General features: G+C 43.8%; 1 protein-coding gene across 2 annotated transcripts in view; it reads left to right on the top strand.

Moving 5' to 3' along the window:
- The window catches only part of naa25 (N-alpha-acetyltransferase 25, NatB auxiliary subunit), a 128633-nt gene that overhangs the window by 97721 nt on the left and 15727 nt on the right, over window positions 1–15185 (top strand). For both annotated transcript variants that reach the window (XM_068054816.1, XM_068054817.1), the window contains exon 23: window positions 1192–1338. In XM_068054816.1, the coding sequence (XP_067910917.1) occupies window positions 1192–1338 (147 nt within the window). The remainder of the gene's footprint in view (window positions 1–1191; window positions 1339–15185) is intronic.

Here is a 15185-nt window from a genome sequence, read left to right as displayed (position 1 = left end):
AAAAGAAAACAATACAAAACAAAACCCGACCATAGCCAACCCAATCCAAGCCCGAATGCTGGGCACAGAATATAGACCCGACACATGTAGTCGGGTTTGGTCGGGTTCGGCTTGGGTAATCAGGCTTTACTTGACATCCTGGCCTATGTTTATCCCTCACGTAACAGCACTAAAGCGGATGATTGGTCATTGTCACATTGCTGCCCTGTATCATAGTCTAGCAGGGAAGGAAGCCATTCAGCCTATCGTGCCTGTGCTGGCTTTTTAAAAAAGCTATCCAATTACTCCTACTCCCTTGCTCTTTCCCCTTAGCTCTGCAAATTTCTCCCACATTACGACTACAATTTAAAAAGAACCTCATTTGCTGTAAATCGCTTTGGGACATCCTGAGGTGGTGAACGGCCTTATATAGATGCAAGTGTCTTCTTGATGATCACATTTAGCAAATCTCTTTTTAATATACTTTTGAACCACTTATTTTTTCATATTCTCCTTCAGCATTTTAATTACAATCCTTACAGATCCTCCGCTTCAATTTTAATTGCTTTCTAATCTTTATATTTATTTACTACATCCTGAAACTACTAGTAGTTTCCATTTTTAATTGGATAGATTTATAATATACCTTCTCACTTTTAAAAATATCCCTCTTGCTCTGTATAGTACAACATGCCAATTTCTCAGCTAACTTAAAATCTATGCTAGTTTTTGCACTGAATTCTTTCCAGTGGATCTTAAATGTGTATCATATTGTGCTCTCAACTCCGAAGGTGCTTACCCAGAGTTAGCCAGAAGGTGTTGAATATGCAAGGTTAGCTGGCATTTGTGGAATCATACCCAAGCTAGTCTGCATTAGAGGATGAGAGGAGAGGGATATAAAATTAAAAAGTTGCCTGTTCGCAGTGCATAACACCACTGAACCTGACAGGAAATTCCAATGAGGGTCATAGGATCCAGTTGCGCTGATGTCTGCAAACATAGGCATCCTGGCATCTTTGGTGGTCTGTTATGTGGGATGGAGAATGAGTGCGTTGGGGAAGAACTGAGGGCTGTTTTGTTTCAGATTTTTTTGGATCAGAGAAAGAAAATTATATAATCAAAAATCGATGTTATTGATATTCAGTTGTAGAAACTGATCTGTTTAAAGTTGCGGGATTTATTATCTAACAATAGGTTCACATGTTTCCACAGCCGATTGTTTTCAGCAGCTTCCAGGACTACGTGGGCGGATTACAGAATTTCCTGTCTGAAGTGGTTAACCATCTTAAAGAATTAGAGTCGACACTCACTGCACTGAAACTCGAAGAGTTGACGCTGGAAAGTTATTCAGCCTCTGAGGTACAGAATAATCTAGAGCAGGGCCAGGAGTTTCCTGTTGGATATTAATTTTTTAATTTATTTTAGAGATACAGCACTGAAACAGGCCCTTCGGCCCACCGAGTCTGTGCCGACCAACAACCACCCATTTTATACTAACCCTACAGTAATCCCATATTCCCTACCACCTACCTACACTAGGGGCAATTTACAATGGCCAATTTACTTATCACCTGCAAGTCTTTGGCTGTGGGAGGAAACCGGAGCACCCGGCAAAAACCCACGCGGTCACAGGGAGAACTTGCAAACTCCGCACAGACAGTACGCAGAATCGAACCCAGGCCCCTGGAGCTGTGAGGCTGCAGTGCTAACCACTGTGCCGCCCGAATTATTTTCAGCTTTTTTTCATGATCTTTGTTTTTTTTCTGTGCTGCATGCCATTCCCTTGCAAATCATTGTGAATTGTCCCTGCGTAACACTCAGCCTCTTGAGAACAGTGCCACCAGCACTGGCTGAGGTGTGGGAACAGACAAATGGAGAGTGCTATATGGACTGGAGAGAAGATAAAAGTGTTTGTTCCTTCATAAAAACTAAATGAGTGGGAGGAGAAAAAAGCTTCCACTGGCTAGGGTGGAATTGAGGCATGTGTATCATAAGCATCATAGATTTATCCATGATTTGCGGCTAATTAGCTGATCTCCGTGTGGTTGATCACATCCCTGGGCTAGGGATGGAATAAAAATCAGAGTTCCCAGCTCTGACTGTTGTTCAGGAACCCCTGATGGGAGATGGGAGGAATGAAGATTGGATGAGGACATAAATGGGCTTGGCTGCGATGCCCACTGTAGCCAAATAGCTCACTGGCACTGACATTTTAGGTTCATGTAAAACAGATACTTGAAGGTACATGACACCTATGGAAATATACCCCCAGCAAGCAGTTAGCACTTTTTGGGGCATGGAGACAGAATATAAGGAGAAAAAAGATTCTAAACGTGTAACAGAGTTTTGCCAGCTTAATAACTCCAGCAGCATAAGTTGAATAATTTCTTAGCCTATTACATGAATGTCTTTCTACAAAGGATCTAATAAAAAGTGAATATACCCTGGTGGTTTAAGCCGTATGTTGGTGAGGCTGCAGTAGTGGGAGAGTCTGGCCAAGGAGCTAACTAGCAAGTGGAAGTGATCTGTGGAGGAGGCCTGTGCTTGTGTTGCTCAACTGGGTTTCTTCTCTCAATATCATAAAAATTTAAGATGTCAACTAGAGGATGACCTCCTTATGTATGATGTCTTTGCTTGCCTACATGAAGTGTAGTGCTGTCATGCACGAAATGAGCCCTGATGAAAGAAAAAATGAAAAGGAAGAATTAAGAATTAAAGTCAACTGTTAAACAAGATCATGGATACTTGTACCACAGTCAAAACGGAGTAATGGTCACGTGACCTCTCCTGTACTGGAAACCAACACACCTGTCTGAAAAGATGGAACTTGTTAACCTCATCTGAAATAGCTCTGGGGAGAACCCCTTTGAAATTGAAAGGAGCACTATTGCATATTAATGATTTTTATCAACATGAATGAACTAACAAAGGATTCTGGAGATAAACTAACTCATAGCCAAAACCAAATGATTAGGTGTGCAATAGAACCATAAAACCGTAGAGCAATTATGGTACAGAAGGAGGCATTGTGTCCGTGCAGGCCGAAAAAACTAGCAGCCCAATCTAATCCCACCTTCCAGCACCTGGTCCAGAGCCTTGCAGGGTGCAGCATTTCAGGTGCATGTCCAGGTACCTTTTAAAAGAATTGACGGTTTCTACCTCCACCATGCCTGGCAGTGAATTCCAGACATCCACCACCTCTGGGTGAAAAAGATTTTCCTCATGTCCCCTCTGATCCTTCTACCAACCACCTTAAGTCTGTGCCCCCTGGTAACTGACCTCTCCGCTAGGGGAAACAGATCCATTCTTTCCACTCTATCTAGGCCCCTCATAATTTTGTACACCTCAATTAAGTCTCCCCTCAGCCTCCTCAGTTCTAGGGAAAATAACCCTAGCCTATCCAATCTTTCCTCATAGCTGCAACTTTCAAGCCCTGGCAACATTCTTGTAAATCTCCTCTGTACTCTCTCTAGAGCAATAATGTCCTTTCTCTAATGTGGTGCCCAAAATTGTATGCAGTACTCCAGCTGTGACCTAAATAGCGTTTTATACAGTTTCAGCATCACATCGCTGCTTTTGTATGCTATACCTCGGCCAATAAATGAAAGCATTCCATATGCCTTCTTCACTCTATCTACCTGTCCTGCCACCTTCAGGGGCCTGTGGACATACACTCCAAGGTGTCTCACTTCTTCTACCCCTTGCAGTATCCTCCCATTTATTGTGTATTCCCTCACTTTATTTGCCTTCCCCAAATACATTAACTCACACTTCTCTGGATTGAATTCCATTTGCCACTTTCCCACCCACTCAACCAAACCATTGATATCATTCCAGTGTCTACAGCTATCCTCTTCACTGTTAACTACATGGCCAATTTTGTGTCATCTGCAAATTTCCCAATCATGCCTCCCACATTTAAGTCCAAATCATTAATATATACCACAAACAGCAAGGGACCCAACACTGAGCCCGAAGGAACGCCACTGGAAACAGTTTTCTATTCACAAAAACATCCGTCAGCTACTACCCTTTGTTTCCTCTCTCTCAGCCAATTCTGGATCCAAGCTGCCACATTCCCCTGTATCCCATGGGCTTTCATTTTACTGATCAGTCTGTCATGTGGGACCTTGTCAAATTTCTTACTAAAATCCATGTTAGACCACCTCCACTGCACTACCCTCATCAATCCTCCCTGTTACTTCCTCAAAAAACTCAATTAAGTTAGTAAGACATGACCTTCCCTTAACAAATCCATGCTGACTATCCCTGATTAATACGTGCCTTTCTAAGTTTCGGTATATTCTGTCCCTCAGAATTGATTTTAACAATTTACCCAAATTTAAACAATTTTAGGTCAGGCCTATAATTATTGGCTGCATTTGCTGACAATGCAACCACTAGGTGACGCTGTACTGGCACATGCGCAAATGTAGCCTGTTCCGCTAAAACGTCACGGTCTGCGACATTCAGGCAGCTGCCAGGATTAAAGATGGCGCTGCTCAAATAATCACAGCAAGGCAACTTAAACCCATGGCAGCACACAATGAGCGAGCGGCCAGAGAGCGGGCGAGGTGGGGAGTGAGCAGCCAGGGAGGGGGGTTGTAGAGGGGAGCGAGCAGCCTGCAGTCAGTGGCCGGGGGGTGGTGGGTGCTCTCTCCCTGCTTCCATTCCCCCCCCCACCCTGCTCTCTCCCTGCCTCCCCCACGCGCTCTCCCCGCTTTCCTGCATTACGTGATGACGTCATCTGCACATGCGCCAACCAGTCCTGGCAGTGTGGAACGTCGCACATGTGCAGAAAGCAGGAGCCCGTTTGCGCATGTGCGCAGCTTGGCGCAGTCTAACGACGCCCGCGGCCGGCTGTGTTGTCAGGAATCACTTTGATAATCATTTGACCTATCCCTTGCACCCTTTTTAATAATTGGTAGAACGTTCGCAGACCTTCAATCATCTGGTACCTCGCCTGTATCTAGTGAGGATTAGAAGGTAATCCACAGCGCATCTGCTGTTTCCTCCCTGGCTTCCTTTAACAACCTAGGATGCAATCCATCCGGTCTTGGTGATTTATCCTTTTTCAGGGATGTCAGACCCTCTAGTACTTCCTTTCTCATTATGCTTATCGTATCTAATATTTCACACTCCTCCTCTTTAACTACAATGTCTGCATTAAAGCGTGGCTACCCAAACTCAGCCAGATCCAACGACGTGTCGGGTTCGGGTCGGGTCTCTCTTCCAGCTCCAGCATTCGGGCTCGGGTCAGGTAGTAATCTTCAAATGAAAATTCAGGACGTCAAGACGGGAAACATGCATTCCGGACTTCGCACTCTGTAGTAAAGCCTGGCTACCCAACCAAACCCTCAGGGTAGTGTCCTGGGCCCAACCATCTTCAGCTGCTTCATCAATGACCTTCCTTCAATCATAAGGTCAGAAGTGGGGATGTTCGCTGATGATTGCACAATGTTCAGCACCATTCGTGACTCCTCAGATACTGAAGCAGTCTGTTTAGAAATGCAGCAAGACTTGGACAATATCCAGGCTTGGGCTGATAAGTGGCAAGTAACATTTGCGCCACACAAGTGCCAGGCAATGACCATCTCCAACAAGGGAGAATCTAACCATCTCCCCTTGACATTCAATGGCATTACCATCGCTGAATCCCCCACTATCAACATCCTGGGGGCTACCATTGACCAGAAACTGAACTGGAGTAGCCATATAAATATTGTGGCTACAAGAGCAGGTCAGAGGCTAGGAATCCTGAGGTGAGTAACTCGCCTCCTGACTCCCCAAAGCCTGTCCACCATCTACAAGACGCAAGTCAGGAGTGTGATGGAATACTCTCCACTTGCCTGGATGGGTGCAGCTTCAACAACATTCAAGAAGCTCGACACCATCCAGGTCAAAGCAGCACGCTTGATTGGCACTCCATCTACAAACATTCACTCCCTCCACCACCGACGCACAGTGGCAGCAGTGTGTACCATCTACAAGATGCACTGCAGCAATGCACCAAGGCTCCTAAACAGCACCTTCCAAACCTGCGACCTCTACCAACTAGAAGGACAAGGGCAGCAAATGCATGGGCACACCACCACCTGCAAGTTCCCCTCCAAGTCACACACCATCCTGACTTGGAACTATATTGCCGTTCCTTCACTGTCGCTGGGTCAAAATCCTGGAACTCCCTTCCTAACAGCACTGTGGGTGTACCTACCCCACATGGACTGCAGCGGTTCAAGAAGGCAGCTCACCACCACCTTCTCGACGGCAATTAGGGATGAGCAATAAATACTGGCCTGGCCAGGCCAGCGACGCCCAAATCCCATGAATGAATTTAAAAAAAAGTGTTGAGGTCGGGTCGAGTATCTAAAAAAAAAAATTAAAGGACTTGGGCCCAGGTCAGGTCCGGGTTGGTGTTTAATTTTATCCCCGAGCCAGGCTTTAGTCTGCATCAACCCTCTCCTTTGTGAAGACAGAGACAAAAAACTCAAAGAACCTTGACCACATCTTCTGCATCCATGCATAAGTTCCCTTGTACATCTCTGATACATTTCTATCCTTTCCTTAGTTCTCCACTTGCTCTTAAAACATCTTTGGGTTTTCCTTGATTTTACCTGCCAATAAGTTTTCATGACCCTTCTTTGCTTTTCTAATTTCCTTTTTTACTTCAGCCCTGCACTTTCTATATTCCTCTAGGATTTCTAAAGTAGTAAGATATTTGTGATGGTCATAAGCTTTCTTTTTCTGCTTTAACTTACCCTCTAAGCTTCTAGATAACAAGGGGGCTCTAGATTTGGCAGTACCTCCCTTAATCTATGTGGGGACATGCCTACACTGTGCCTGTAGTATCTCACTTTTGAATGCCTCCCACTGGTTTGCCACTGATTTTTCTTCAAGTAGCTGTATCTAGTCCACTTTCACCAGGTCACCTCTCAGATTCGTAAAATTTGCCTTCTCCCAATTTAGAACCTTTGCTCCTATTTTATCTTTGTCCTTTTTCATGACTATGCTAAAACTAACTGTATTATGGTCACTATCTCCAAAATGGTCACCCACCCAAAATGGTTACTTCATCCACTTGCCCAGCTTCATTTCCGAAGACTAAATCTAGAATTGCGCCCCCTCTTGTTGGGCTTGTTACGTGCTGGCTATAAAAATTCTCTTGAATGCAGTTCAAGAATTTCGTCCCGTCTGTGCCCTTCACACTGTTTGTATCCCAGTTGATATTGGGGTAGTTGAAATCCCCAACTATTATTGCCCTATAGTTTTTGCACTCAGAAATCTGCCTACATATTTATTGTTCTATCTCCCTCTCACTATTTGGGGGTCTATAGTACACGCCTAGTAATGTGGCTGCCCATTTTTTATTTCTGAACTTTACCCATATGGCCACGTTTGATTTATTTAGCATATCATCCCTCCTCATAGCTGTTATTGATTCCTTAACTAATAATGCTATACCCCCTCCTTTTTTTTAATCTCTCTCTCTATCCCACCTGAAAACTCTATATCCAGGGATGTTGAGCACTGTGTGCACAGAATGGTCCCCATTCAGACGTCAGTTGAAAGCCATGGTCTCCACATATGGTCCATTGTGGTGACACCAGGGGAGAGGGCCATATTTCTCCTAACAGAAACTCTAATGGGATAGATTTCTACCTTAAAGAGAAAGCCCTCTGGAGACAGAGGGGAAATCAACCAACACCTTCAGAAAGCAGTCCAGCCAGAGACTGTGAAGAGTGATCCTGCCAAGCAAGAAACTTGCTGAAAAATAACTGAACAACCACCACAGCAGAGACATCACAAAGTGACTTTAAGCCTCACCATCTGTAAAGGTAACAAAATCCATACCACCAGCTTTGGGTTGATTTGTAACCACTAGAACTCTGCAACACCTCAACAAGTTCAAGACTACAAACATTCAGGCCTGCACCTTTAAAAGAGACTGCCCTCTTAACATTCAACAGCTTTACTGTAAACCACAAACACTTAGCTCACTCTGGACTTGAAACTACTTATCCTATTCTCTCTATCTATCTATTGTGTATGTGTTTGTGTGAGTGAGATTGCGACCATTTTGGGAGTTGTGTAAAAATAAATAGTTAACCTTTTTTCACCTACGAGAAAACCTGTCATTTGTCTGTTTATTTGACCCGAAAGACCCTCAGGGCTAACACAACATTTTTAACAAAGCACGATTGCGGTCAGTTGGGAGGTGAACAGTGGGAACCACCCACACCCCTTTCCACCTGTCCGTAACAAATCACAAACGATTCTACTACAGTACAGAAAAATAGGTATATTTTAATTAAGTACTGTAACATGGAATTAGAATATCTACTTTCACTAAGTTTCTCATAGAAAATTGTTAAATATCCTATTTATTTTACCGTAGAGGGAAACCATAAGTTTCTTTACATGAAATAATGTGAAACACTACACTTACTATATAGACACTTACTCGATGCAAGTTACTATGGTTACATTTCGTGCTAAGAGTGTAGAATTGTCTTTAAATTAAACTTTCAGTGGCTTTTTAAGTACTCATTAAATAACTTCCATTTGTATGTGAGGTGATTGCTTTACAGCGTAAGCTGGTGATCAATACATTGTATAAACAGCAGTTCCCTTAATAAAATATGAAGTGAATAGAACTTCCATTGTAATGTATTTTACATCTCTGGTAAACTTAGAAATTGATTGCAATAGTGTAGCAAAACCCATCTGTTCAAAGTGAAAAATTTCCCCAAATTAACTTGAGACTGAAGTTGTGTATCTCCCTTAGGATCTGTAACTTGAAAGTCAGCATTACCGAAGGGAAAGAGGCTTTTTTTTTTTCACCTTTCCCCAGATCTTCCTAGTTGATTGAAGCAATCTTCATTTTCATAACAAACAAAATACTGCGGCTGCTGGAATTCTGAAATAAAAACAGGAAGTGTGCAGCAGATCAAGCAGCATTGTAAAGAGAGAAATGGAGTTAATGTTTTGGGTCGATGAACTGTAAGGTGCTGGCACTGAACAGCTTTTAAATAAATACAGAACCAGGGAAAAGTGGAGAGCAGGAGTGATTAAAAGGCAAAAGGAATGAGGGTGCAAGGCAAATGGAAGTGATGATGGAACAAACGTGGAATCAAATTTTAATTACTTCCCCTGCACCTTGCGAATAGCCAACATTTCAGGTAATGAAATTGCTGCAGAGTCTGAGGATGAAGGGCAACATTGCAAAGGCAGGAATTGGAATCCTTTTTCTTTTATAGAGGCTGTTGCGGAAAATCAGTTGTATCTTTAAAAACACAGTTCTAGCTGGGTATTGCTGTGCACTTAGTACTGATTTTTGATATTATCGCTGTTGTGGATAAACATTCAGGACCGGGAAGGCTGCGAGTCCCCACTGAACCAACAGAGTATTCACCAGCAAGGTTGGCAACTCCTTGGCTGTTGACAGCTGAGCAGCTCTCTGCTGATCTTCCAGCCCAGAATGTTGGATTTCCCTGAGAATATAAGGAATTTAAAATGAAAATTTCTCTGAACAGTAAAGAGTATAAAAATATTAATCACCTAGTAAAAGGGGCCCTTTGTGTTCAACATTTACCCTCAAACATTGATAATTTCTTTTCAGTCACTGTTTTGGGAAGCGATGGGAGGAAAGAAAGCAATGCCAGCAGCCGAGGTAGCTTCTCTTGGGAAAGCTGACCTATTGTTTCCAGCATCCACAGTATTTCTTTCTATGTTCCTGTAATTATTATTTCCTTTTTGATTTCCCACTAAAAACATTTTGACAGTTGTTTTTCTTATTTAATAATCTGTGTAATTCTATTTGTCAGATTGTGAAATTGCTGTAGAATCTGTTAGTAAAGGCCATCATTGAACTGACAGAAATTGATGTATTTTACTGCTGTGGATGCTGATGCAGAGAATCTGTTCTCTTTAAAATGTTACCTACCCATATTCACACCACCTCAACCTAGTCATCTCACATTGCTTTTCTACCCCTATGATCTAACTACTACTTCGTATCTCTCACCACCCGCATCGTCATCTACCTCCTTCCAACCCTACTTCTGTGTCCATCCCTGGGAAAAGAAAATTCCCCAAGTCACTTACAGTGGCACTTGTAAGCTGCCAATTGCATAGCCTTCGGTCCTCCATTCACTGCAATATTTCTGCAGCAGTCAATCTACTCAACCACTAACTCTCTGCACCTTTGCCCTCATCTGTCCCAGCCTGGTTGTTACCCATAGTATTGTGCCCCCATCTTCAATCCCTCAAGTCCAAGGGGGTGCGGACCTGGCTCACAACTGGTTTAGCCATCCATTACCAGATCTGGCTGAATTACATCAAGCATTCCTAGGACTCGCTGTCCTCTTCCAAAAACTGCCCGCTACTCCAAGATCTTGCTGGGTTACTTTCTCCACGATGAACTAATTCTTTAAACCTCCTCTCTCCTAACCCCTGTACCATCCAACAACGAGGAGTTTTTGGACTTTTGTCACGAAGATTGAGACCATCTATTTAGCTATGCTGCTGAATCCATTCCCTTCCCCTTGCCCACGAAGGTAAACCTTACTCCAGTTTTCCCCTACCTTTGCCCTCATCCATTGTCCTTCTCTATCTACCCTCGTGCCCTCTCCTCTGAGCTCATCTTGTCAATGAACCCACTTCCTGCCCTCTTGTCCCTAGTACCAGTAAACTGCTGACCATCCACCTTCCTTTCTTGAGCTAACTAATATTGTAAAAGGTTCCCTCTGCTTAAGCATTGTTCCCACTCCCTGCCCAGGATCTCAGTCTTCACTCTCCTCTCAAGGGGGGAAAAAAATCCTTGTCCCTTCTGTCCTTGGAAACTACAGTTTCATCTCCAATCCCTTTCCTTTCCCTAGTCTTTGAATGTCTTCCAAATTCATGCCCCATCTTTTGCAAAACTCCATGTTTAAATCTTGCCAATTGGGCTTCTTTCCCTCCCACAGCACTGAAACGGCTCTAATCAAAGTCACAAATGACATACTTTGTGATTGACCATAGTGCATTGTTCCATACGTCACAAAAAGATGAAAATAATTTGTGAATCTGGCCTTGCAAACCTCATAACACAAAAAGGAGACCTGCCCTAAGGGAGTAGGTGAAAATGCACCTTTCTGCGCATATTCTGCTGCAATGTGTATGTTCCCTCAAGGTTGAATTCTGCCAGCACTCCCTGCCTAGGATCATACATCTGGAATAGCAAATGAAGTAGTGTATCAGAGGACATTTGTGGAGCCATACCCACCACAAGCCAACGCCTTAAAATCAGGAGACTAAAGGAATAGAGGAGAAAAACAGTACAGATGTTGTGATCATTAATTCCTCTACATACATATTGTGACATTATAAATAAAACTTGGACCTCCAGTTTCTGACCAGACTGATGCTGGTATTTTCCCATTATTGGTTTTACAGGATGTTTAGATCATAGATACAGCACAGAAACAGGACCTTTGGCCCATTGGGTCCATGTCGGCCATCAATCACCTATCTATTCTAATCCCATTTTCCAGCACTTGACCCATAGTCTTGCATGCTATGGCATTTCAAGTGCTCATCTAAATACTTCTTAAATGATGTGAGGGTTCCTGCCTCTACCACCCATTCAGGCAGTGTGTTCCAGATTCCAACCACCCTCTGGGTGAATAAGTTTTTTCCTCAAATCCCCTCTAAACCTCCTGCCCCTTACCTTAAATCTATGCCCCCTGGTTATTGCCACCTCCGTTAAGGGAAAAAGTTTCTTCCTATCTATGCCCCTCATAATTTTGTATCCCTCAATCAGGTCCCCCTTCAGCCTTCTCTGCTCTAAGGAAAACAACCCTAGCTGATCCAGTCTCCATAGCTGAAATGCACCAGCCCAGGCAACATCCTGGTGAATCTCCTCTGCACCCTCTCCAGTGCAATCACATCCTGTCTATAGTGTGGCAACCAGAATTGAACACAGTCTTCCAGCTGTGGCCTAACTAGCGTTTTATACAGTTCCATCATTACCTCCCTGCTCTTTATTTATTTTTTTTAATTTAGAGATACATCACTGAAACAGGCCCTTCGGCCCACCGAGTCTGTGCCGACCAACAACCACCCATTTATACAAACCTTACAGTAATCCCATATTCCCTACCACCTACCTACACTAGAGGCAATTTACAACTGCCAGTTTACCTATCACCTGCAAGTCTTTGGCAGTGGGAGGAAACTGGAGCACCCGGCGAAAACTCACGCGGTCACAGGGAGAACTTGCAAACTCCGCACAGGCAGTACCCAGAATCGAACCCGGGTCCCTGGAGCTGTGAGGCTGCGGTGCTAACCACTGCGCCACTGTGCTGCTCTTAATATTCCTTGCCTCGGCTAATGAAGGCAAGTATCCCATATGCCCTCCTAACCACCTTATCTGCCTGTGCTGCTACCTTCAGTGATCTATGGACAAGAACACCAAGGTCTCTCTGACCCTCAGTACTTCCTAGGGTCCTACCATCCATTATATATTCCCTTGTCTTTGTTAGCCCTCCCAAAATGCATCACCTCACACTTCTCAAGATTAAATTCAATTTGCCACTGCTCTGCCCATCTTACCAGCCCATCTATATTGTCCTGTAATCTAAGGTTTTCCTCCTCAGTATTTACGATACCACCAATTTTTGTGTCATCTGCAAACTTACTGATCATACCTCCTATATTCACGTCTAAATCATTTATGTACACTAAAACAACAAGGGTCCCAGCACCGATCCCTGCGATACACCACTGGTCACAGGCTTCTAATTGCAAAAACAACCCTTGACCATTACCCTCTGCCTCCTGCCACTAAGCCAATTTTAGATCCAATTTGCCAAATTGCCCTGGATCCCATGGGCTCTTGCCTTCTTGACCAATCTTCCATATGGGACCTTATCAAAAGTCTTACTGAAGTCCATGTAGACTACATTAACAGCTTTACCCTCAACTACACACCTAGTCACCGCCTCGAAAAATTCAATCAAATTTGTTAGACAAGATCTCCCCCTGACAAAGCCATGCTGACTATCTTTCTTTCACTGATCTGATGTAGACTTTCCTACAAGTAGCTACTCCCAGTCCACTTTGGCCAGATCCTATTTTATCATATTGAAATCGGCCTTCCGCCAATTCAGAACCTTAATTTCCGCTCTATCTTTGTCCTTTTCCATTACTACCTTAAATCTTAGAGTTATGGTCACTATCCCCGAAATGCTCCCCCACTGCCACTTCTACCACTTGTCTGGCTTCATTCCCTAAGATTAGGTCCAGTACCGCCCCTTCTCTTGTAAGACTTTCTACATGCTGGCTTAAAAAGCTCTCCTGGATGCACTTTAAGAATTCCGCTCCCTTTAAATCTTTTGCACTAAGACTATCCCAGTTAATATTGGGAAACTTGAAGTCCCCTATTATTACCCTATTATTTTTACACCTCTCTGAGATTTGCCTACATATCTGCTCCTCTATCTCGCCCTGACTGTTTGGAAGCCTGTAGTACAGTACCAGCAAAGTTATTGCCCCCTTTTTGTTTCTAAGTTCTACCCATACGGCCTCATTTGAGGAACCTTCTAAGATATCATCCCTCCTTACTGCAGTAATTAACTCCATCAATGCCCTCAATTCATCTGCTTACTTGTAAGATTCCTTGCATTAAAATAGATGCAGTCCAGCCTTGCATTATTCACTTGTGCCTTAACAGGTCTATATTTGTTCTGCCTTCCAGACTGACTTAGTTTCTCTTCTTTATTTGGCTGTGCATCACCCCCTACTGTACCTCCATTCTGTATCCCATCCCCCCTGCCAAATTAGTTTAAACCACCCCCCCCCCCCCCCCCCCCACCTTCCCCAATAGCACTAGCAAACCTCCCTGCAAGGATGTTGGTCCCGTTCCGGGTGTGGTGCAACCCATCTAACTTGTACAGGTCCCACTTTCCCCAGAAACAAACCCAGTGATCCAGGAAACTAAAGCCCTCCCTCTTGCACCATCTCTTCAGCCACGCATTCATCAACTCTATCCTCCTATTTCTATACTCACTAGCACATGGCACCGGGAGTAATCCAGAGATTACAACCTTTTGAGGTCCTGCTTTTTAATCTGCTACCTAGCTCCCTAAATTCTTGTTACAGGATCTCATCCCTCTTTCTACCTATGTCGTCGGTACCAATGTGAACCACGACCTCTGACTGTTCACCCTCCCCCTTCAGAATGTCCTACAGCCGCGCCATGAGATCCTTGACCCTGGCAACAGGGAGGCAACATATCATCCTGGAGTCACATTTGCGGCCAAAGAAAAGCCTATCTGTACCCCTTACAATAGAATTCCCTATCACTATAGCTCTCCCACTCTTTTTTTCCTCCCTCCTGTGCAGTTGAGCCACCCATGGTGCCACAGACTTGTCTCTTGCTGCATTCCCCTGAGAAGCTATCTCCCCAAACAGTATTCAAAGTGGAAAATCTGTTGGAGAGGGAGATAGACCCAGGGGACTCTTGCACTACCTGCCTAGTTCTTCTACTTTGCCTGGCAGTCACCCATTTCCTTTCTGCCTGAGCTGTCTTTACCTGCGGTGTGACTACCTCCCTGGACGTACTATCGACGTTGATATCAGCCTCGTGGATGCTCCACAGTGTCCCTAGCCACCCTCCCAAATCCGAAATGCAGATTTTGAGTAGCTGCAGCTGGAGACACTTCCTGTACACATGTTCACCCTGGACACTGGAAGTGATCCCGACTTCCCACATTGCACAGGAGGAGCGCTGCCGAGCTGCCCTGACATGACTTGCTCTTAATTTACACCCTTGTATTACTCAAAAATCAGAGGTTATTGGGACCTTGATACCCTAAAAAGCAATCCTTACTATATAAAAAAAAAACTGTAGACCTTACCTTTCTCTTTACTTTAGTTACAAACTCAGCTATTTACTGATACTCCCTAACAGCAATTACTCACCAACCAATCACCTTATCACTTATAAGGTAGGTTTTGAGGTTTTTTTAAAAAAGAACTTTCTCTCCCCTGATTTTTGTAAGCTATTTACTTAGGAAGTTTGTAAAAATGCAACTGTACTGACATGGCAGCAAGTGTTACATAAAAAACCTGGGATATGATCTTTAAACTTCCTGATAAGCAGGTCACTGTGAACTTGGAGCAAAGCTCCACTTTTAAGTCTTGTGATTGTTTTATGACTCATGGAA

The sequence above is a fragment of the Heterodontus francisci genome, chromosome 23 (genome assembly GCF_036365525.1).
Source record: "Heterodontus francisci isolate sHetFra1 chromosome 23, sHetFra1.hap1, whole genome shotgun sequence".
Classification (NCBI taxonomy): domain Eukaryota; kingdom Metazoa; phylum Chordata; class Chondrichthyes; order Heterodontiformes; family Heterodontidae; genus Heterodontus; species Heterodontus francisci.
This window is presented reverse-complemented; position numbering and strand designations above follow the sequence as displayed.